This window comes from Mastomys coucha, unplaced genomic scaffold (genome assembly GCF_008632895.1).
Source record: "Mastomys coucha isolate ucsf_1 unplaced genomic scaffold, UCSF_Mcou_1 pScaffold6, whole genome shotgun sequence".
Taxonomy (NCBI): Eukaryota; Metazoa; Chordata; class Mammalia; order Rodentia; family Muridae; genus Mastomys; species Mastomys coucha.
The window spans coordinates 95,882,521-95,907,567 of NW_022196912.1; the positions used below are offsets into that span (position 1 = coordinate 95,882,521).

The 25,047-nt window shown below is 43.7% G+C and overlaps 1 protein-coding gene across 7 annotated transcripts in view; it reads left to right on the plus strand.

Annotated features, from left to right (window-relative positions):
• Window positions 1–24,733, plus strand: part of Susd6 (sushi domain containing 6) — a 97,553-nt gene extending 72,820 nt beyond the window's left edge. For all 7 annotated transcript variants that reach the window (XM_031357530.1, XM_031357523.1, XM_031357522.1 and 4 more), the window contains 4 exons: window positions 11,635–11,832; window positions 13,934–14,072; window positions 17,855–18,279; window positions 20,858–24,733. In XM_031357530.1, the coding sequence (XP_031213390.1) occupies window positions 11,635–11,832; window positions 13,934–14,072; window positions 17,855–18,279; window positions 20,858–20,883 (788 nt within the window). In that variant the 3' untranslated portion in view covers window positions 20,884–24,733. The remainder of the gene's footprint in view (window positions 1–11,634; window positions 11,833–13,933; window positions 14,073–17,854; window positions 18,280–20,857) is intronic.
• Window positions 24,734–25,047: the final 314 nt, after the last annotated feature.

Genomic DNA, 25,047 nt, shown 5'->3' on the forward strand with positions numbered 1-25,047 from the left:
TTCCCAGCAACCACATTGATGGCTCACAACCATCAGTAATAGCTACAGTGTACCCGTATACATTAAATAAATAAATCTTTTTTAAAAAGAGAATGTATTTTAAATAATAAGGTTTTTAGGAAGAACTAATTAATTAACATTCCATACTGGGTTACCATTATCTTAGAAAAAATATCTCTAACTACAATAGTATTTCCAGCCTCTTCAACGCCTGGCTAGTCACTGAGTAGAGTTGATAAACATACAATGTCTTCTATATTTGCTGTTACAACATTTTAATTAAGAGAATTCAGCTGTTGCACCAGCTGGGGATGTGTCTGGCATTGTGGAAGATTGTAATTAGATGCTGTATATTATATCTTTTTTCCCCTTTACACTCTGGTAGAATGCCTTTGAGAAGAAGCTTTTAGTTTCAGCAGTATAAGTACTTTAATATGTCTAATTATGAAATCACACAGTTATACTCCTTTACACACACATTTTTTTTATGGACTCTTTAATCCCTTTTCTAATACTGAACTGTCTAGCCTGCATTTTGGTTGGAGGCAAACGTGTATTGGGAAAGAAAAGGAGGACCAGAGGCATTAGTGATTTTCCTCTGGTTATGCTCTATCTTTTGTCTTCCTACTTTATGGTCATGTCCCTTTATGACTGAAATAATTAACATCTCATTTTCCTAGCAAATTCCAGGCAATTTATGTAAAATTAGATCTTATAATACTCTTATCTTTTATTAATTTACAAATGCAGTCTTTTAAAGTAAGTTGTTTCTTTTTCTCCCCAGTTCTGTTTCAAGTAGATGTAGAGTGTAAGCCTGGGTAAGAGAATCTGACATGCTGGCACAATAGGAGCCATTGATTTTTGGCATTGAGCTTATGCAAAGAGGGCCTGTCACCCCAGCTGTTAGAGCTAGACCCTGGGAGCAGCTGCTTTCTGGGATCTAGGCCTCTACGGATGCACTCCATCTGCTGCCGTGGGACAGGTCCTGGGAAAGCACTTGACCCCAACTCATTTTTGTATCCCTTTACTCACTACCCTCCAGTTATTTCCTGCTCCTCTGCAAACCTGAAAAGCAAGATGACTGTACTGGAAAACTATGATTTTCCTGCTTCATTCCACCACACTGCACATCTAATTCCATTGAGAAGTGCTTGTTTCAAGGATAGATGGGCCTGGCTTCTTCAGGAGAAGTAGTAACATAAAGCAGACTTTTATTTTTCACTTTCATATTTTAGGGCTGGAAGGATTTTTAGAACACTCATTTCTTGGGAGAATAACCTAGGAGTTCACATTCTTAGTCTTGCATTTAGGGCCTTCCCTAATTTTCGGAATCAGACACCAGTCTGACATCTCTCCTACTGCTTTCCCCTCAAAGTAGGCCTACCTGGGCTTGAATTTGCAGCCTGATTGAGGCTTCTAAGTGCTGAGATTAGAAGTCTAAGCTGCTGTACCCAGTTTACCAGCCTGATTGTCTAAATCTCTATCTTCTGCTGGTACTGGACACATTCATTACTTTTCAAATGAATCACCTCTTTTTTACTTCTCTGCTTTTGCCCTTATGTCCATCCACAGTGCATTCCTCCTACTATGCTTATTCTTGTCACAATCCTTTTTCCTATGGTCATAGGATCTACTAACCCTCAAATTGGAACTCTAATTTCTTCCATCTTTTCTCCATTGGATTAATCCTTATTCAAAACCTCTTGTGTCCTGTATTGATTTTAGCTGTGGTCACTTATTAGATAAAAGCCCTCAAGATAGGCTTTCATCATTCATGTGGTTTTCATCATTCTCCCTGCCTTCCTCCATTGCCTAGCACAGGCCTTGGTACATAGAAAAATCTTTTCAAGGGAGTAGATGGATAAATGCAATCCTTACATGAACGCTGAAACTTAACAGAAAGTAGATGTTACTATTATTTTAACCGATGTGGGACTCTGTTTGTAACCTAGAGAGACTGGATTCTCTTCAAGAACAGATGCAGTCTTATTTACTCTTAAAAATCTAGGATACCTTGGGGCATAGTAAATACTCAACAAATGATTTCTTTTTTTAAAAAAAAAGATTTATTTATTTATTTTGTGTATATGAGTACACAGTAGCTGTACTGATGGTTGTGAATCTTCATGTGATTGTTGGGAATTGAATTTAGGACCTTTGCTCGCTCCAGTCAGCCCTGCTCACTCTGGTTGGCTCTGCTCACTCAGTCCCTGCTAGCTCTGGCCCAAAGATTTATTTATTATTACACAAAAATACACTGTAGCTGTCTTCAGATGCACCAGAAGAGGGCGTCAGATCTCATTACAGATGTTGTGAGCCACCATGTTGCTGGGATTTGAACTCAGGACCTTTGGAAGAGCAGTCGGTGCTCTTACCCACTGAGGCATCTCGCCAGCCCTCAACAGATGATTTCTTCTTTTTTTTTTTTTTTTTTTTTTTTTTTTTTGGTTTTTCCGAGACAGGGTTCTCTGTGTAGCCCTGGCTGTTCTGGAACTCACTCTGTAGACCACGCTGGCCTCGAACTCAGAAATCCACCTGCCTCTGCCTCCCAAGTGCTGGGATTATAGGCATGCACCACCACCACCCGGCCTCGACAGATGATTTCTAAGTCAGTGAAAGAATTTCCAGTAACAATAAGATGAAGAATTTTTTCATTGTTTTCTAGGTAAAGGTTATTAAATCTAGAATAAAGGATTTTTTGTTTATTAAATGTTGCATTTGTTTATTACTGTTTGTACACACACAGAGCAGGGGCTCCATCAGATAATATCTCTAAATCAAGACTGTTAAACTGGCCAGTCCAAAAGTTAAAAAAATCAAAAAGACAAAAGTCTCTCTAGAAGTTGGGTATAGTGTAATGTATTATATTTTGTGTATATGTGTATACATAATAACAATATATATCCATACATATACATGTATACACACACACACACACAGAGTATAATCTTAGCTACTTGGACTACTTGGAGGGTTGAGGCAGGGGGAATCTCAAGTTTGACTGTATAATAAGGCCTCATCATAAAACAACAACAAAAGCTTTCCAGGATTTAAGAGGTGCCACAGAAGGGAACAGGATCATGGTCTTCAGCCTGATTTAAAAAAACAAAACAAAACCAGCTGGGCATAATGATGAATGGCTTTAATCCCAGCACCTAGGAGGCAGAAGCCAGCCTGGGCTACATAGAGAGTTCCAAGCCAGCCAAGGATACATGGTGAGACACTGTCTCAAAAATACTAAGTAAGCCAGGTGTAATGGTGCATACCTAATTCCAGCACTCAGGAGGCAGAAGCAGGCAGATCTCTGTGAGTTCAGTGCCAGCCTTGTGTACATAATGTGTTCTAGGACAGCCAGGGAGATGTAGTGAGAGCCTGACTCAAAAACCGAATTAATAAATAAAACATTGAATTGAAACTGTATAATTTGACTAGGTTCAAGTTTTCATAGATCATTGCAGACAGGCATAGGTGATTGTTTGATGTACTGTGTAAGTATGTGTATGTATGTATGTGTGTATGTATGTATGTATGTATGTTTTGTTTTGAGACAAGGCCTTATTGTGTAGCTCAGGCCAACTTTGAAATTTTTATCAGCCTCCTCAAGTACTGAAATTACAGATATATGCTACCAGGCTAGGCTCACAAATTGGTATTGTGAGGTTGCTGTATGTGATGATCAAGGGACTGAGACATGCCAGAGCTAGACTGATTTAAGTATAGGCAAATCCTAGACCGTTTAGTAAAGATCAGGCACTTGCTTTGGACTTCGTATGAACTTGAATGGCTATAGTTCAAGGCTACATGATGAGACCCTGTCTTTTTTTTTTTTTTAATTATTTATTTTATAGATGTATGAATATACTGTAGCTGTCTTTAGACACACCAGAAGAGGGCATCGGATCCTATTACAGATAGTTGTGAGCCACCATGTGGTTGTTGGGAATTGAACTCAGGACCTCTGGAAGAGAGTCAGTGCTCTTAACCACTAAGTCATCTCTCCAACCCAAGAGATGTCTTAAAAAAAGAAAAGAAAGAAACTTAAGTGGGTTGAAGACATAGGTCAGTAGTTAAGAGTACCTGCTGTTCTTGCAGATGACCCAAATTTGGTTCTAAGCATTCCATTTTGATGGGGACATGTTGCCTACCGATGTATTCTCCAGACAACAGTTTGTATCTGTGTCTCCCATCCCCATGTAATATATTGCAGTTGGAGGAATTTTTCTTGTGCTATTTGTGATTAGGGAGATTCCATGTAGCACTTGGACAAGTTAGAGTTTGAATCCAGATTCCACAGTTTAGTAGCCATGAGATATCAAGCCATTACTGAATTTATCAGAGCCTTAGTTTCTTACTCTAACTAAATTATCATTATACCTTCCTTGTTATATGGGAGAATTGAATAAGATCAGTGTGGTGCCTGTTGATAAATATTAATTCTTTTCCTCATTTTTACATTGTAGAACCACAGAGATTGTTTGTTTTACATTTAAATATGTGCTTCCTAAATGGGTATGCCTAGACTTTACATTAGCTGGTAGAGAAAATGAATCTACAACTTTGATCTTTATACCCAGGCCTCTTAACTCTGTAATCCTGGAAGCCCTCAGTTTATTGTCATAGTTACCCTCTGAGGTAGGTTGGACAGTGTCTGAGCAGCTGTCGCGGGCTTCCTCCTGCAGGTGGAATTCTGAAGGCTACAGCATACCATGGACAGCTTACTTAGGAGTTAGGGTGAGAGAGATGAGATTGGGTAGCCATTGCTAATGAGGAAAAAGTAAAGGCCTTGGGCTTCTCTTCACCTTTCTCTACCACCCCAAAGTGGCACACTCAGAACATCCTGATTCTTTAGGTTTGTGGTTACCCTTCCATTCTAGGCTCTCCTCTATAGGAGAGCTATAGCTGTGCTCTGTAGCTCACTGAACTGGGAGACTGGCTGCTAGCACTGAATGAGTCAGGCCTGGACCTGGATGAAGGAGAATGCCCTCTTGCCTGCCCCTTCTTTTAGCAGTCCTAACAGTAGGAGGGGTGAAGGACACAGTCCAGCTGCCAGCTTGTTCTCCCCTCCTTAGCTGTGAAAACAAGGAGAGGTCAAAGGGTAGCAGACCGTATGGAGGCCATTTGTCAGTCAAGTGTAGCCTGAGCTCTATAGCTAAAAAAGGAAATGGAAAATAGTGCTAAGAGCAAGCAAAGAAGGAGCTCACATAGTGCTTCATTTCTGCCTATCCGATCTCTAAACACCAAGGAGGTTCTAAAACAGTCCTTTCTTTTTGTAAAGTCTTTGCCCTTCCTTTCCCATTCAGAAGCCAGAAATATGGGGTTTAATTTGCTCTGTGAAAGTAAGTGGGAAAATGTCTTCATGCTTGTTACATGGGCAGCATGGTGCAGGTGCTTTCATGAATGTTTGACCAGTTGACCCATCACACACTTGTAGAACTAGACACTGCTGTTGAGTATGGCTCAGAGGAGTCAGGGCAGTTGACAGGAAGGACACAGAGTGAGTGGACCCTTAGGTCAGACGCAGATTCATGTATTCCACACTTAAGACCACGCTGTGATTCCCTTCTGGTCTGATCCTGTTAGGCAAGCAGTGTCTTTTCATGATTAGCTAGATGCTGATTTAGAGAATTAGAGATTTTCTACTAAGTATTTACTATCACTTCAGATTCATGAAGCACTTGGGAACAAACATGAGCAGAACAAATCCCTATCCTAAAGTGTGGACACCAAGTGGAGAAACGGAGGAAGGCAACTGCATGGAAAAATAAAAGCAAAAACAGTATGGTAGTAGTTTCTCAAGAGGGATGAAGTTGTGGGAATACAGAAAAAAATAATAAAACTAAACTTACTAAACAGTATATAACAAACCCTGGACTGGGTACTTGCCCTGTATATTGGTATTAATCTTCATGGTAACTCTTTGAGGTAGATACTTTTGTGTCCCCTTCTTTTAGGAAAGTGAGGAGTAAATCTTTGTAATGGGTAACTTTTAAAGGCAACAAACAAGCTAGGCATCTAATTCTGAGCCCACACTGGCAAACTCTGATCTCTGGCAGTGGCTGGAGAGATGTTCGGAAGCTACAGCCTTACAATTCTGAAGTGCAAAAGTAGGAGTTTCAGTTGGGTGTGTGTGCTTTAAGGTCAGGATCCTTGGCCAAGGATAAGAACACTTTATTAAGGGTAGGAGTCCAGTTCTAAAACAAGGACAGTCTCCCAGCTAGACCTTTCTGCCAGTTGTTGATGTTCCAGAGCTGGGCTTGGGTCAAGCCTTTCTGAGGAAGATGATAGGGGCTGTAGGGAAACAGCCTAGACTTGAGTGGTTCCTCTCTCTGCTCTCCCATCTGAGCACAGTACCACACCCTGAGAAAGACTTGAGCTATTGTGGGAAGTTCTCCTAAGAAAAGAGATTCTGGCTGGACAATGGCCTTCCTGTCTGACTGCTGGGAAGGTTTGTTTCATGTGAGGAGAAGGTTGCAAATGGCATGAGAAATCATCTTGATTCCCTCTCACTGCAGCCTGTTTTAGACTTTTGACTACTCAAGTGGTGATTGGTAATGCAGAAGGCCAGGAGGCCCATTCAGAAGCAGCCCTGGTGTCTTCTGAGTAATTAGATTGCTGTTTTCTGGCTCCCCCGGCAAGCCTGTGGCAAGAATCTGCTCCATTGAAGGAGCTCTTTCCTGCATGGACACAAGATTGCTGCCAGCCTTTCATACTCTGAGGTCAGTTTAAAACCACATAGCTGTAGGATTTTCAAAAGTGAACCTCTCAAAAGGCTGTTGAGGCTCGCCACGTACACATTCAACTTCAGACGGGTTTTCAGAGTGACCTCAGATGTTTAGTTTAGTGCCTCTGTGTACTAAAACAGGTCTAGTGATGACATCATTGTTTGCTTACAGTATCCAGGCTGTCCTTGTTGCTGGACTCCTCACTGAGACACCTATGACCAGGCAAGTTTTGGAAGAGAAGCTAGGCTCTGAGACCCTCTCATATGTTGCACCAGCCTTGCCTTCTGGGTAGCATTGAACAAGTATCTTAACCTCTCTTCCTTAATTTGCACATCTGTATCTGTATTGCGTTCTGAGAGTGTATATTGAGAGAGGGGGAGAGGGGAGGAGAAAGTGGGGGAGGGAAGAGGGAATATATATTGTGAAACGTAGAGAGTTAGTTCCACATGTAAACTGTAAACTCCTTAGAATAGTGCCTGGCATATATCAGTGAGCATGAACTGTTAAGGCTCTCCTTCTGAAGGAGTCTTCAGAGAAGTCTTTCGACCATCATCAGATGGTTACCCCCCACCCCACCCCATCTATCTCTCTGCCTGCCTGCCTGCCTGCTTGCCTGTCTTCCCCCCTTTGTATTTGTAATGCTCTAATTCCAACTTGTTTGGGATGCCTTTCACCTTCTCTTTGAACAAGGTATGGACAGTCAGCTTTGCGGAAAATCACTCAACTCAAGTGAATGAGCCTCCTTGTTGTCATGTGAATGGTTCATGTAGAAGGAACTAAGGAAGGTGGTGCATCTAGGAGCTGTGTACACTATCTACATACAAAAAACAACATGTGAACATGTTTACTTTCTGTAATCCCCTTGTCTTTTCTCAAGAGTTTACAAGTGAGTAAATACCCCTCTAAATAACCTTATAGGGTCCTCTGCTAAATGCGGGGTTTTACATACCTGCCTGCCTTCCTTTCTTCCTTCCTTCCTGTCTTTCTTTCTTTCTTTTTTTTAAGATTTATTTATTTATTTTATGTGTATGAGTACACTGTAGCTGTACAGATAGCCGTGACGGCTCTGCTCGCACCAGCCCTTGCTTGCTCCGGCCCCTGCTCGCTCCTGCATAATACACTATAGCTGTCTTCAGACACTCCAGAAGAGGGCAACAGCTCTCATTATAGATGGCTGTGAGCCACCATGTGGTTGCTGGGATCTGAGCTCAGGACCTTTGGAAGAGCAGTCAGTGTTCTTACCCACTGAGCCATCTCGCCAGCCCCTCTTTCTTTCTTTCTTCTTTCTTTCTTTCTTTCTTTCTTTCTTTCTTTCTTTCTTTCTTTCTTTCTTCTTTCCTTCCTTTCTTTTCTCCTTTCTTCCTTTCTTCCTTTTTTGGCAATGCCTCTCTATGTAGCCTAGACTGTCCTTGAACCCAAAATCCTCCTGATGCTGGACTTATAGGAGTGTGGTACCATACCCTGGTTATGTCTCATGTTCCATGATGTAGATCTTTCTGTTTTTGGATCCATAGACCTATCTTCCAATACTTCCAAGAACTTCTTTCGCTAAGACTGCTGATCATTAACAGTAGCCTTTACTAGACCTATGTTATTTAGCTTTCTGTTATTGTGAAGGAAAAAAAAACAACAACCAAGAAAAGCAACTTAAAAAGAGGAAAGGAGTTTATTTTGGCTCACCTTTTCAATTTAGTCACTTGCTACAGGCTCAGTATCATAGTGGAACACATGATGACACAGAGCTGGTTTTACCTGGAATTAGCCAGGTAAAGGACAGATGAGAGTCGAATGAGGGGAGAGGAGGGAAGAGGACTTACTGTGAACAGGCCAAGGAATTTGGACCGTAGGCTCTATTCATAGTGTCATGCTCTGTCTTGGTGTGATCTTCATAGCCCTCCTAAAGACACATGTGCAAAGGACTTGCTCTAATTGTTTGCTGGAATTATAGCCAGGTAGGATATTTACAGTACTATTTCAGCCCCACTCCAGTGACCACCTCTCTAGAATTGATGCTTGGGCCTGGAACCCTCTTTCGCTCCCCTCCCCTACTCTCAGTCCTCAGGAGAATTTCTCTCTGGCCATCTTGTCAGCACCTTCATTAAACACATTTTTTTTTTTTTAAAGATTGATATTTACTTATGCACTTATATTGTGTATATAAGTGTTTTGCATTCGTGTATGTCTGTTTGTTAATCCTGCAGATCCTGTCTTTGACAATGTGGTCTTTTCTTTGTAGCTATTAGCCAGAAGCCTCTTTTGTTGAAAGTATACTAGATATTTAAATATTTGCCTGCCTACTCACCTCCAATCCCTTAGAGACTGGAGCCTACATGCCCCTATTTTCTGTAACTTCTTACTTGTTTTGAAAGGGTTGAGTATCTTTGGAGGGAGCTGAGTGGCCAGAGCAGAGTAAGACATCTGTCTTTTCATTGTACATGTTATTTTTAGCTTTATACCACATATATACTGATATCCTATGTATTTATGGGATTTACAGGGAAGAAAATATATAGCAGAGTAGGCTTGGCTCTAGAATCCTAACCCTTTCTCTGAGAACTTCTTCCATGCATACTGGCCTGCTTCTGTGTGGCTCTTGCTGCTCTCAGGAGCTGGCCAGAGTGTTCAGTATTAATTATGCCCAGGAAATGAACCTGTTAGACACAGTCTGTAGAGAGCCAAGAGTCAGTCAGAGGGTCTGAGGGGCTTACTATCTGATGGGTGGAAGATGGAAAATTAAATAGTAAAGCAACTGTTTGCTTGCCAGCTGTCTGAATGATTTGGTCACCACTTAGGGAACTACAGAAATATTTTCATTCACTTTTCTCCTGTTTAGGACTTTGAGCCAGGTGGGTGGTAGGCATATCAGAGGTGTGTCCTTTAAGGGGATAGGAACTCATATTTGGATTCATCTTCTGGTTTCATAGTTTTTGCCAGACTCTTAGATCCTTTGGCAACTTTTAAAAAATTCTTGAGCTGGAACAGAGGCTCAGTGGTAGAATGTATACTACTATGTGTGAGGCCCTGAGATCAATCTGCAATACTACCAAAGGATGAAATAAAGGGAAAGTGAATGAAATTGTCTCAGTGATGGAGTACTTGTCTAGCCAGCATGGACAAGTCCCTTATTCAGTCCCAAGCACCTGCCCAAGAAAAATTATAAAGGCACTTCAATGATGAAACACAAGAAAATGGCATATTTTCTGCCTACCTCTCAGGATGTGCAGCCTGGGGCAGGATTGTTTTACATCTGATACTTTCCCCAGCCAGACTTGATGTCAACCTGCATAATAGTGTCTGGGCCAGGAAGTGGGAGACTGCGAGGGCACAACTGCAGAATGTGATCCATGGGGTGCTCACATGGGAGGGAGCCAGGGGCCTTATCCTGATAGTCAGACACGCCTGTGTAATTCCCAGTCACTTTGAGCATGTTAGAGGAAGTAAGAAGAGGAAATGACCATTCTGATTCCTATGCGGATGTCTCTGTGATACTAGCGATAGGCTGGCAAGGAGTCAGCAAAATGAATTTCCTTTGGAAAAAATCTTTGTTGTATCTTGTGTTTATAAAAGATTTGGAAAATTGGAGGTAATGAGTGCCTAATCATGCTGCCTTCGCCAGGCTAGACTTTCAGTGACTCCTTAGTGCCCCCATGGACTAGGCAAGGGTAGCTAGACACACCACCTTGTATTACCTGGCTTGGGATTCAGTTATTTTTTTTTTAAGATTTATTTTATTTATTTTATGTGTATGAGTACACTGTAGCTTATATAGATGGCCGTGAGCTATCATGTATGTGGCTGCTGGGAATTGAACTCAGGACCTCAGCCGGCCCCGCTCGCTCCAGCGTAATTCACTGTAGCTGTCTTCTGACACCAGAAGAGGGCGTCAGATCTCATTGCAGGTGGTAGTGAGCCACCGTGTGGTTGCTGGGATCCGAACTCAGGACCTTCGGAAGAGCAGTCAGTGCTCTTACCCGCTGAGCCGTCTCGCCAGCCCTGGGGATTCAATTTCTACAATCTGTCTGAGATAGAAATAGAGTTTTCCATCTCCTAAGAGCTGTTTGGACCTTCCAGCTCCTGTGATGACCTTTCTGAACCACCATCTTACCACACCTGTTTGCCATCTCTTTAACTAACCAGTTTGGAGGGGTGGGGTGAAAGGAAGTGATCTTGGTATACATAAACTTACAAACCAGTCAGCTCATGGGATAGGAATTAGGACTCATGGGAAGAAGAGCTGGGGTTAGAATCAGAGGACCTGACTTTGGTCCCAAGTTGACTGTCCTCCTGCCCTAATCTTAGCTAAAAGTTGCTTTACTTTTGTGGGACTTAATATCCTTATCATTAGAGGGAAGAGATGATAACTGTCTCACAGAATCCTAAGAGATGACAATGACTTTAAAACTAGATTGTCATACCTAGAGGAAAAATGTGGGATTTACTGTGGGACAAAGGCAAGTGAAGCCTGGCAGACAAGAGAAGATGCACACGGCTTTGGAAGCCTCCCAGGAAAGCTCTCTGAAATCTTCTCAGAAGCCAAACTCATCCAGGGAGTTTTTCCTGGAATTGATGTTGTAAACAGCCTAAAACTTGCCCGAGTGAGTTGCCCATACTTTATCCCCACAGTCTGACTCACTATTAGTGGATGCTGTTAGAATCAGGTGCAAATTACAGCAGATACAGAACTTTTCTGGAGTCTACTGGCCATTGGTGGGGAGAGAAATACTGTGGGCAGCCATACTGACCAATTACTGGTACATTTCCCTTATTGTCAGTGACAACTTGAATTTCATACTAGTTCAATAGGCTTTCCCAAGGATGGGTCTATGTTCCCTCATGATTTAGGGCCATGCTACTAAGAGAAGATACCCATTTGAAAGCCTAATTATAGTACCATCTCCCTCTGTCTTTGCAGTGTGCCCTCTGCCCCCAGAGCCAGAGAATGGTGGCTACATTTGCCACCCACGGCCCTGCAAAGACCCCTTGACAGCAGGCAGTGTCATCGAGTACCTGTGTGCAGAAGGCTACATGTTGAAGGGTGACTACAAATACCTGACCTGCAAAAATGGCGAGTGGACGCCAGCCATGGAGGTTAGCTGTCATCTCAATGAAGGTCAGTCTGCAAGTAAAAACTGGGTGCTGCATGGGTCCTGCTTTCTCCTAGCTCTTGGGGAGTGGCACATGCTTTCTCAAGAGCTCCTTTAGGCTGTGTTAAAAGCCATTTGGCCTCTCAGCCTGTGGTAATTCCATGTCTCTGTGGAAGTCCTTGGGTTTGCTGGTGCATGCCATGTTGCATTCCTCTGAACCATTGAAGAGCTCTGTGTCTTTATTGAGGCATCTGCTTGACTATGTAAATTCCCTTTGATGGCAGGATTTCTGTTTGCCTAATCAGGTGCTGATATCCGTAGGCTATGTTCTGCTAGCACAAAGAGCAGTGAACACAAAACTAACACATTTTCCAGTGTCTCTTCCATTTCATTTTCCCCCTTGAATAGAAAGAGATGATTTTGTTATGAAGCTATAGCTCTGCTGTACAGAATCCTTCTTTTTCCTTCCAGCCTCCTCTTGTCTTGCATGACAGGAAAATGCAGGTTTTAAAGGGAGATGTGTGTCATATAGCCATCATCTCTGTGCTTCATTCATAGTTGGGCTTCAAGACCAGAACATGCTTAGCCAGTATCACCTCAGAGGAGGGTGGGAACTGTAGGCTTAGAGTTTTTAAAACCTATTTTTAATAAGGGTTTTTAAGCCAGGCAGTGGTGGAAGGGAAAAGTTAATAGAGCAAAGGAAGATGTGGACCTTTTTAGAAATATTTCTTTGGAGCAAATCTAGTCTGCATTGTCAGGATATCAACAGTTCAGTTCACATGAATTAGTAGCAACTCAATCCATTTGAAACACCATTTACAAATCAGCAATGGCAGGACTCATAAACCTCATTTACGAATTAGCCACAGCATGTCAATCTAGAAGAAAGCACAAGTCTCAGTCAATTGCCCCAAGTCCACTGACGGCGGCAAGAAGCCGCTGGAATACCAGAAGTTTTTGATGTGTTTTTCTTTATGGAGTCATGACAAATTATGACCAATAAAGAATGGTCAGACGTACCAATACCACCCAGAGTTGTCAGTGAAAACCAGTGTCAACAAAGCCTAACCACAACCAGCAAAGAATAGTAAGCATCACCTACTATTTGTTGGGCAATATTTATATTCTTTCCAAACATCATGTGTTCTTTCAAGCATCTGCTCTAGCAAAATATCATAATTCCCTTTTTCGCCGGGCGGTGGTGGCGCACGCCTTTAATCCCAGCACTTGGGAGGCAGAGGCAGGCGGATTTCTGAGTTCGAGGACAGCCTGGTCTTCAGAGCTACACAGAGAAACCCTGTCTCGAAAAAACCAAAAAAACAAAAAACAAAAACAAAAAAACCATAATTCCCTTTTTCTGGGCACCTCCAGAAAAACACTGTGTGTCTGCTTCAGCAAAAACATTCTTTCGTAAGATAAGTTTGCAGAAAAATATCACTTGATATAATCGAGTCTCTAAAGAGACCAGAAATTTTCACTTCAGGGAACCAATATGGGGTTTACAGTGATGGCTGAAGGGCTTAGGACAGGAGCTTTTTCTTTCTTTCTTTCTTTCTTTCTCTCTCTTTTTTTTTATAGATTTATTTATTTATTTTATGTATATGAGTACACCATTGCTCTCTTCAGACCGACCAGAAAAGGGCATCAGATCCCATTACAGATGGTTGTGAGTCACCATGTGGTTGCTGGGAATTGAACTCAGGACCTCTGGAAGAGAGCAGCCAGGGCTCTTAACCACTGAGCCATCTCGCCAGCCCCAGGACAGGAGCTTATTATTACCCACTTGTTAATTACCCTGCTACAGGGGGAGAAAACATGGTAGAACTCAAGGTGGTAGAAAGATGTGGCCCTTTTGATAGTTGAAATTTACCAGCCAGCAAGTGAGTTAAGGTACCAGATGGACTTCAAAGGCTAGAATGAGGAGGGATCTTTTATTCAGGAAAAGGAAGTGTTTCTGGAAACACCCATACATGCATAAGGCCACTTTATAGGATTTTCCTGCAAAGGCCCAGCTGTCAAATAAATGCTTCTATATTCTCCTGTGCAGGGATATTTGACTATATCACTTGTAGAGGTCATGTTTTATGTTTCTGGGTACCAAATGTTTATGATGGTTTGTTTTCCTAGACAAAGAAACCCATGCACCACTTGGGGTCCCTGCGCTGTCCATAGTGGCTTCCACTGCCAGCTCTGTGGCACTCATTCTTCTCCTCGTGGTGCTGTTTGTACTGCTACAGCCAAAGCTGAAGTCTTTCCATCATAACAGGTGAGCACAGTGCTAGTCAAGCATCCCCATGATGTCCGCCTGGGACCAGTTATAAGAAGCTACTAGTTTATCACTCCTGCTAGTCTGTGTCTTTGGGAAGGAGGAGGGTCCTGCTGTGTGTTAAACTCATGCATGTACCTGGCACTGTCCTTTTGGTGCGCATGCTTTACCTTGATTCTATTGGGAACATTACAGACAAAGGAACTGAGACATTTAAATAATATCTCAATGATTGCAGAACTGAGATTTGAACCTACACATCTGTTCAGTCTCAAAGCCATGGCATTTCTGTCTCATCACTGTCTCTGGTGTGGTTCCAGCAGCATTGGCATCACTCCTGAGATGCTTTGGAGCTGAGATGCAGTAATAGAAAGTACAGCCCTCTGTGTGGTGCTGATACATGCTTGTGTGTGTAAGCTGCCTCTTCTCGCTCCTGGTTTCTGATCCTTAGTGCACCTCAGCTTCCTTCAGATTCTCATGTATTTGGTTTGGAGTGGGATCCTGGTCTTAACATTTTCTAGAAAGCTTCTCAGATAGTTATGTGTAATGAGAATCCAGGACCATGATACCATTGTGAAATTAGAAGAAGTGGGTTTTCTTGTCTGCATATTCTCTTTTTCTCTCATAGTTTGTTTATCATCCTAGACTCAGGAGATGGGGGTGTCAGATGGTGGCTGTGGTGGGAGTGACCCTGAGTATATGTCTGATAAGAGACTTTTTTCCTGACCTGCCTTGGCTTCTATAGTTGCTCAACCATTATGGGTACTTCATGCTTTTTTTTTATAAAAGAATATAGATCTTTTATATTCATTCATAGCCCTACATCAGTCATTGTCTTAGCTCTCAGGAACAGCTGTCCAGACAATACTCCAGATTTGAAACTTAGAGATATGGACTACCCTGAAGTGAATTTCTATACAGGAATGTGATTTTTCCTTCTTTCTCCTTTTTTCTTTGGAAGGAAGGAGGAGTAGCAATTATTTTTTTAAGATATATTTATTAATTTTATGAGTGCTCTATCTGCATGTATACCTACACACCAGAAGAGGGCATCAGATCCCAGTATAGATGGTTGTGAGCCACCATGTAGTTGCTGGGAATTGAACTCAGGACCTCTGGAAGAACAAACAATGTTCTTAGCTACTAAGCCATCTCTCCAGCCCAGTAACAATTATTTTTAAAGAGGTATTTTGAAGAGAACTATTTATTTTCAAATAATGAGCTATTTCTTTGTCAAGTCACACTATTCTAATCTGTTTTCCATCTAGGCTAAACAGTTTAATTTCCTCTGTAACCAGTTGATTCGTTTTTGTTTAACTATATAATTGATTGGGTTTGTCTGAGTACTAAATGCATGTACATGCACAACTCTAAAAAAATATATCAGCCAGCTGGTGGTGGCACACACTTTTAATCTCGGAACTTGGGAGGCAGAAGCAGGTAAATCTCTGAGTTCAAGGCCAGCCTGGTCTACAGAGTGAGTTCCAGAACAGCCAGGGCTACACAGAGAAACCCAGAGAAACCCTGTCTTAAAAAAAAACCAAATAAACAAAATATGTATTTTAAAATTATAGTTACTATTTTTGTGGGCACATGCCATACCATGGTATACATGTCAGCATCAGAGGACAACATAGGATGGATGGGTGGATAGATGGATGGATGTAATAATTTTTTTTTTTTAAGTTTCCCCTCCCTCCATCCAAAAATCTCTGGGTATTTTAGGGATGCTAATTGTCTTTATTGTGTATATTATTTGAGTTGGGCAATGTAGATTGTGTCTACCAAGTACAGGTAAAGGAAGTTAACCTCTGAGCAGTGGTAGTCTAGGCTGACATTTGACTACTGTGCCTCTCTGTGTGGTGGAAGGTAAATGAAAGAACACATCCTCATCTATGCAGAGTTCTTTATGAAATTTAACCTAAATTTAGTTATATATAAGGAAATGTCATTACACATATCCAGGTGGTGGGGCATCCTACTAGAAAGCTGGCATGGACACTTCAAAACTGTCAAGGTCAAGGCTGGAGAGACGACTGAGCAGTTGAGAGCACTGGCTACTCTTCCAGAGCTGGGTTCGATTCCTAGCATCCACATGATGGCTTATAGCCATCATCTCTAACTCCAGTTCCAAGAGACCTGACACCTTATTCTGGCCTCTCGGGGTGTTACACCCATGTGGCATATAGAACAGCCATGCACAAAATAATTTTTTTTAAAGATTTATTTATTATTATACATAAGTATACTGTAGCTGTCTTCAGACACACCATAAGAGGGCATCAGAACTCATGATGGGTGGTTGTGAGCCACCATGTGGTTGCTGAGATTTGAACTCGTGACCTTCGGAAGAGCAGTCGGTGCTCTTAACCGCTGAGCCATCTCACCAGCCCAAAATAATTTTTTTTTAATGTCAGTGTATAAAATAAAACTGTGGTGGATATTCTAGATTAATGTAAACAAAAGGGACAGGACAACTAAACAGAGTATATGTGTCACAGTTTGGGTTAGTTACTTGCTGTGATGAAACACTATGACCAAAAGCAAGTTGGAGAAGAGTTTACACTTCCCCATCTGTCTTAGGGTTCCGTAGGTGTGAACAGTTGTCATGACCTTTAACTGGGGCTAATTTACAGTTTCAGAGGTTTAGTCCATTATCAAGGCAGGACGCATGCCATGCATGCAAGCAAACATGCTGCTGGAAAAGGAGCTGAAGCTCTATATCTTGATTCGTAGGCAACCAGGAGAGACTAGCTTCCAAGCAGCTAGGAGGAGGGTCTCAAAGCCCACTCCCACAGTGACACACTTCCTTCAACAAGGCCACACCTCCTAATGTGCCACTCTCTGAGCCAAGCATATTCAAACCACCACAACATCCATAGTTCGTCACTGAAGAAGGTCGGGACAGAATTTCAAACAGGGCAGGAACCTGGAGACAGGAGCTGATGCAGAGGCCATAGAAGGTTGCTGCTTAATGGCTAGCTTAACCTACTTTCTTATAAGTAAAACCCAGGACCACCAGCCTAGGGATGACCCCATACACAACAGGCTAGACCTTCCCTCATCAATCACTAATTACCAGGTTCCTAACAACCCAGCCTATGGGGGCATTTTCTTAAGTGGGAATCCCTTTTCTCCTATGACTCTAGCCTGTGTTAAGTTGACATAAAATTAGTCAGCATTGTATGTTTAATTCTAGATAAAAACAACAGAGCCACAATGGATAAGTTTGCAGACAGTTTGGGAAATTGTATTATAGCACACCATTGTTAAGTTTCTGGAATACAATATCTGTATGGGAAAAGAAGCCCTGGGGCTAATACAAATTATGGAATGGATGTGGAGTATCTAGGCTACAATTCCTGACCTCAGCAGGAGTATACACCAGTGTCACTGCTAGACTATGCAGGGGGCTTTATATAGACTTTGCCACATGTTCTTGCCTACTTTTGTGTTAAAATTCTTTTTTTTTTAAAGGACAGTTTCTTCTTATGTACACCAGATTGTCCCAAAACTCCTACATCTGCCTCCCTAGTGCTGGGATTAAAAGCTTGTGTCACAAGGCCCAGCAGGATGTATTTCTATTTTATTTATGTATATGGGTATTTTGCCTGCATGTATGTCCATGCACTCTATATGTGCCTTATCTACTGAGGCTAGAAGAGCGTATGGGATGCCTTAGAATTGGAGTTACAGGTGGTTGAGCACTGCTGTGTGGGTGCTGGGGATCAAACTTCTGTGTTACTCAGATTCTTCTTTTGTCTTTTTCTTTTCTGATCCAGGCGTGAACAGGGGGTTTCTGGGGATCAAATCTCCATCATGGTGGATGGCGTCCAGGTTGCACTACCTTCGTATGAGGAAGCTGTGTATGGAAGTTCTGGTCACTGCATGCCACCTGCTGATCCCCGAGTACAGATTGTTCTGTCAGAAGGGTCTGCACCCAGTGGGAGGAACATGCCACGGGAGCAGCTGCAAGGCCAGGCGGCCTGCTCTTCTGCAGGTGGAGAGGATGAGGCCCCGAGCCATTCTGGGCTCTGTGAAGCCTGGGGTTCCCAGGGCTCAGAGACTGTGATGGTGCACCAGGCAACCACATCTTCCTGGGTGGCCGGCTCAGGGAACAGCCAGCCGACACAAAAAGACACTGCAGATTCAGAGAACAGTGACATACAAAGCCTTTTATCCCTCACATCAGAGGAGTACACAGATGGTAAGTGGTCTTTGCTGAACACGAATTACTAGCTGTTAGAATCCTTGCTGGGAGTGAGGAATCCCTGTGGGCCACTCTCATAATTGGTGTGTTTTCAGGGGGTGAGGGCTAATAGAGTATTAGCCTACAAAGTAGGACTTGGTCCTCAGAATGCTGGGTAGAGCTTTGGGCTCTCTTCATTGTTATCTGTGAATTCTGATGGCTGTCAGAGTATTCACAGCCATAGGCTCCTGCTAAACAAACTGGATCGGGTTCAGGGTATAGGACTGTTAAAAAGTTTCATGTTCATGAAAGGCAGAAAATAAGGAGACCTTGGTGGTACTGCAGAGAAAACAGCAGTCTGCTTATCTTGTAGAGAAGATGGCTGCTTCATTCTACACAGAAGTAGACTGTTTCCTTGTGCTGTCCATCGCAGGTAAACTGGCAGTTAATCGAGTGGTAGATATTTATGACTTGTCCCCATTTTACAGATGGAGAATATGGGACCTAGTTTCACTTGTCATTTATCCACTGGTAATTGACAGCTGAGATTTCAAACTAAACAACTGTGGCTCTAAACCAGCATTCTTAACCTTACAGTGCCGTATTGGCTCCTAGGTAACTAGCTCCTTCTGTGTCACACTGACCATAGAGTGCAGTGAATACCTACTGACAGTCTACCTTTGCCAGAGCATGGATAGTTTAACTATAATTTGAATCTGTCACTTTAAAGAACATCTGTAGCTGAAATCCCAGTGTAACTCGTGATTCAAACAAAACCTAGAAGCTCCATGTTGACAGTAATACTTTCTGCCTTCATAATGCTTTTCTGAAGGAGCCCAGGGCATAGAGCCCATGCCTAAAACTTTAAAAATGTATGTATCAGTAGCTTGCCTTCTTTTCTATTTGTTGGAGAGAGATGACAAGGATGCTGTAAGTAACTGACCCAGTTTGGATGCAGCATTCAGTGACCTCTGGACACTCGGGCATGTTTTTTATGAGATGTGGCTAAGGGCACATGGCTTCCCTTCCTCAAGAGCCAAGGAGGTTCCCTGCTCTCTCTCCCTTTCTCTCCTTCTCTCTCCCCCTCCCCTCCCCTCTTTCTTTTTGGTTTTTCAAGACAGGGTTTCTCTGTGTAGCCCTGGCTGTCCTGGAACTCACTCTGTAGACCAGGCTGGCCTCGAACTCAGAAATCCGCCTGCCTTTGCCTCCCAAGTGCTGGGATTAAAGACGTGCACCATCACTGCCCAGCACCCCTGCCCTTTCTTGATGGCTACTTGTTTGTATAGTGAACACGTTTTTGGTTTGGGAGCTGTTGTTGCTGTAGTTGTTGTTGTTTTGTTGTTGTTGTTGTTTTCAGAGTCAGGGCACCTGCATAGGCCAGGCTAGCTCAGAGACTACTATCCTCTTGCCCCAGCCACAAGTGGCTGATTGCAAGTGTTACTGTATAGACTTGGCTCTCTGAAACTCACTATGTAAATGAGGACTGGTCTCAAACTCCCAGAGATTGCTCTGCTTCTACCTCCAATTAAAAATATTCTGCTGGAATTAAAAGTATGTGCCATTACACCTGGCCTGAGCAGACGTTTTTGAAAGCCACATCTTGTGTTTGGTGCTGGATGAAGTTTCACATGTGACACAAACAGGAAGTACTCTCTCCGCTGCATGGAGTAGCAATTGGGGAGTGAGTGGGGCCTGCACTAGAGAAATGATGGGACCAGTAGTTGTGGGGTAGCCAGATATGGTGCCTCAGGCCTGCAGTCACAGCCTTTCAGAGAGCCGTTAAGATGAGGACCACAGTGCTGAGTAGTTTGGACTGCCTAGACCCCACCTCTCAAATAAATAAATAAGGAAGGCCAGCAAGATGACTCAGCAGAGAAAGGCGCCAGCTACTAAGCCTGATGATCTGAATTTGATTCCCAGTGCCCATATGGTAGAATGGGAGAGCTGACTCCCAAAAATTGTTCTCTGACCTGCGGGTACAGATGCACGTCATCACATATTTCCTGTAGTGTGTGGATGTATACACATAAAAAGAAATGAATAAATATATAATGAAGCTTTTAAAAGTACAACAGTGAAAAGAAATTGAAGAATTCATGCCATAATGAGGACACCAGTGGTGTTAAGGCAGATGTCCTAGGAAGTCAAGAGCTTAAGCATGGGTCCTTCTCCCCTCTAGTGACATATGAAATGACCAAAACTCAGTCCAAAGTGATTTGTCCAGGTTCACACAGATGACAGATGGCTTTTGAAAAAAAAGAGTAGAATTTAAGGAGGACTTTGTAGCTTCTTAGAGCAAGGTTAGAGAAAAATGGAAAGTTACTAGACCAGCAGAGAAGGGAATGAGGGTTATGTTGGTGAGACCAGAAGGTGTTTGGATGCCAGGCTAAGCATTGGTATTTTATCATACAGGCAGTGGGAGAGTAGAAGCAGAAAAGCCAGAAATAAAAAGTAGGAAATTTTGACTAGCTTAGACGTGTACAGTGGAACATTTTATTTCTTTAAATGAGGGTTGTTTGGGAGTCCCTGAGGTGGAGTTGGAAGTGATACTGAGAGATGCCTTTAGGTAACTGTACTTCCCTCCCTGTCTCTGCAGATATCCCACTGTTGAAGGAAGCATGAGGGCTGCCACTGGCCTCTCTCCTGTCTGCCCATCCTCTCTCTTCCTGTGGGTTTGAGTACCATGTCCTCTCCAGCCGCCCCACTTGGATGCCCGAGCTGCCACCTGTGTATCTCTGTGTACCTGAGAGCCTGCAGGCCACCTCGCTGGATACTCAAGGAAGATTTTCACCATCTGCCCGTTGGACAGCTGGAGGACCTGGCTCTTTGCCTGCCCCAGCCTTCCCATCTGTCAGGGACATGTCTGAATGTGCTGGATTGAACCCTCCCTTCCCGTCAGCCTCTGGGTCCCTTCCAGCTAGCTCTTGGTGGCAGCCCCACAGCCATGAGGGCCTGAGCACTGCTGTGTTTACTTGTGCCTTCCTCCACCCTGTCCAGGTTCCCTGTTGTGCAGGTGGGTTGCTGTCCACAGGCCTTAGTGGCTACTGCCACCTGTCCCCGGGGGCTAGGCCTGAGGCTGCAGAAACAGATTGAAGAGCAGTAAGGCACTCAAAGCAGGACCGGCTCCTGCTGGGTCCAGAAGGTGGGTCCCTGAACTTGCCCTGTGTGTTGACGCTGGTGGCATCTTCCTGAACTGAGGGTAGAAGGTTTGGGAAGTCAGGCCAGAGCCACCCAGCACTCAGCTGACGCCCTGGCACAGGTTCCTGGCTCTTTTGAGAGTTTCCAAGAAGCACCCAGAAGACTTGTAGGAAGAAGAAAGGTGTCAGATAATGATTGTCTTCCTAATATGCAAGTTCTCGCTTCCTGCTTCCAGCCCTGGCTGCCTCGGCCTTGGTTTCTGTTCCTGGATAAGGGGAAGTTGCATGCTGTTTCCTGGACTTCGGCCTGGGTAGCTCTGGCTTCCTTGCAGCCCACAGAATCCTGAGATTTGCTGAGACACCAACAAAAGCTCATCTGGCTTTTGGCTGTCTGGGCAAGTTGCCCATTTTTAGGTTTGTGGTGATGGAGGGGAGGCTGAGAGGTACAGACAAGTCCCCGGTGGCTGCAGGCAGCTCCGGCCAGGTCCTGAGGATCCTCCTCACCACGGTCATGTGCCTTAGTAACTATGCCCAGGAAGTGGCCTGCTGGGCCACTGCTCCTACTCTGCTCTCTTCTCCCTGCCTTTCCACACGTTGTTGTTGACCAGCCACTCTTTATCTTCCCTGCCAGCTTTTAGAGATTGGTGGGTACCCAGAAACCTGAGGTGTAGGTCCTGGGAGTGGGAAAGTGCTGACCTTAAAGAAATGTTCCAGCCATTTTGCTGGGACCTCCTATGGCTCTGTGCTGAACGCTGACAAGTCTGGGTAACTGAGCCCCACCAGGCTTCTACCATCTTGAGAAGACAGATGTGGCATCAAGGAATATGTGCTTTAATTTTTTTTTCTTCTCATCCTCCTCCTCCCTTTCCTCCTCTTCTTCCTCTTCTTTTTCTTCCTCATCCTCAAGCCTTGGGGCTGGGAAACTTCAGAGCCAATCCTGGACTGGACTTATAATGAGACTCTCTGGGGTGGTAAAAATAATAAAAGCCCAATATATTTATAGTTCCTGACACAACAGGGTTAGCTCCGGGCATCTGTGGCCTCAAAAAAGGGGGAATAACTCCAAGCCAACTGCCCACTGCCTCCATTCACAATGCACTTTAGTCCCTGTCATGCCTGGCTTCCTGCCACCCTCATCTCCTCTCAGGGTAAGGGCAGTGCCTGCTGCCCCTGCTGGCCACTCCCACACTAACCCACGAAGCCAGTCCATTGTGCCCAGTGTCTAGGCAAGTATGGTTGGCTGAGAAATGGGATGGAGAAGGTGCTCAGACTAGAAGACTAAAACACACCTAGCAGTTGCTGCCATAGGCTTACCTGGGGGTGGGTTCCAAGGCCCCAAGCCACCTTACCATGGCTCTCCTTCAGCTTCAATGATGTCCACCCTCCACAAGGAAGAGCTGGGCGAGGAGCATGAGTCTTCTGAATGGGCCTTCCTTTTTTGCTTACTGCTCTTCTAAAATCTGAGTTCTGTTTTAGGAGTTTTAAAATGGAAGATACTTCCCTTTTCTGTGTCTTTATCCTGGGCTTTTGCCCCTTATAGATTGCACTTCTTGTTTGGGGCCTATTTAGCCTTGTAGGTGACTGGCTTTGGCCTTGGGTAAAAGAACCTCCTGATGCCTGGTTTTCTCTCAGCATCCATTAGCCTGCTCTGGGGATCACAGGCCCAGGCTTGCCTAACTGAAGGATAAAGGGCCATCCATGGTCCCCATCCTTTTGTCACTGGCTTTTAGAAGGTCTGTTCTTGAGGTTTCCCACCTACTGTTGCTGGCATCTGTGGCTTCTTCCTGCATTGTTTCTTTCTTCTAAAGCAGTTTCTTAACCATCAGCCATGTGCTGTGGTTTCTGGGGCATCTGGACTTTGTCTATTACAGACTGGAGACTTAATTGCCTTGAAGTGGAGCCTGGCTAGAAACAGGGTCAGTGGCAGGTGGCAGGCTGTTGGGCAGGAAGAAGCTTAGAGCAAGTGGGAAGAAAGTAGGCAGCCTACTTTACTGGGCTCCTCTCCAGGGCATCCTGAGACTTGTCCAAGAGGCAGTCAGCACCAAAGGACTTCTACACAGGGTTTTTTGGTTTGGGAGATGTTTTGCTTTTTCATACTTATACTGACTCAATGCAGGTTTTATATCCTGATGACATGCTGTCACATTCTATCAGTTTTCAAGGGCCAGAATGATGAAATAAATAACTAGAAAATTCCGTCCTTCCATGCCTTATTTTAACAGATAGGCTTTACCTGCCCAGTTCTGTGTTTTGTGTGTTTCACTGCGTGAGAACTGTGAAATGGGCAGAGTCCTGACCACTTTTGTGGGTTTGTTTGGTTTTATAAGGCATTTCAATGTACATTCTACAAGCACTCCATTTGCAAAGAGAACTTAAAGTAATATTGTCTTCCCCATTCATCTTGCCCTCTTTCCTCCACCCCCAGCTTTACAGTTCTGTAAAGAGGCCAGGCTACAAGACAGACAAGGGTATACTTTTCCTGCTTTGAGAGTGGCCAAGTGGGAATAGATGGCATTTGGCCTTTTTCCTCCCAGTCCCTTCAGAGCTCTTGAGTCCCTTGGCTTCCTGCATAACAATATCTTCTCTGTTCCTGAGGAACATTCTAGCATAGAAAATGGAATATGCTGCAAACATTTCTAGATCCTTCCTCCCTTCCCCTTCCTTAAAGAACAAAGAAGCTAGAAGGGATGCACAGCATACCTACTACACAGCTTAGTTCCAGGTATGCGTGTGCCTGACAGTGTAGCTAGAGCCTCCTCTGTGGGGCCTCTGGGTCTTCTGCAACCTTAGAGAATATTTTACTTGCCATGTGTTTAGGCTGAGTGATGTGGTAGATGGTTCCCTGGAAAGCCAAAGGGGGCAGGCCAGCTTTTCTGAGATGTGATTTAATACCCAGTTGAAAACCTAATAGAGTTTTGAACAAAGCACCCCCACCCCACCCCACCCCACCCTGCCTTCTCCCAGTAGCAGAGCTCATTGTGGGGGATGCGGAGTAGACCACTTGGATTGCCAAGTAGGGAGAGGAAGTAGTTGAGGGTTGCATGGCTGTATCCACACTGGCCTGGCTTCTTAAGGCTGTGCACCACTATGGGATCCTTTGCGGAATGGTACTCATATAATGGTTTAAAACAACACATGCTTAATTGACTGTGCAGGATGTCAATCAATCTGGGTTTGCTTTATTTTATTTTATATATATATTTTTTGGTATCCTGTACATTGCAGTGGGTATGAAGATAGTATTTTAATATTTGTACAAAGTTTAATTTAATTTTAATTGTTCTATGTATATAACTGCATTTCTAAATAATAATAAAAATTCTTATGAAGACAGATGTGAGATGTAGTCCTTTCCAAAAACAGTTTTTCAGAACTCTAGATGATTGAGGAGAGTAGGTGTGGGGGTTAGGTAGCTTAGCATGTGCGAGGCCTTAGGTTCAGTCTCCAGCACCACAGAAGGACAAGGAGGAGAGAGGCGGCTCAGTTGGGAGAGTATTTGCAAGCATGAGGACCTGAGTTCGTATCCCCAGAAGCCACACAAAGTGCTGGACATGGTGATGTGTCCCTGCAGTCCCGCAGTGAGGACAGACTCAGGAATTTGCTGGCCAGCCAGCCTCCTTAATTAGTGAGCTCCAGGTTCATATTTCTT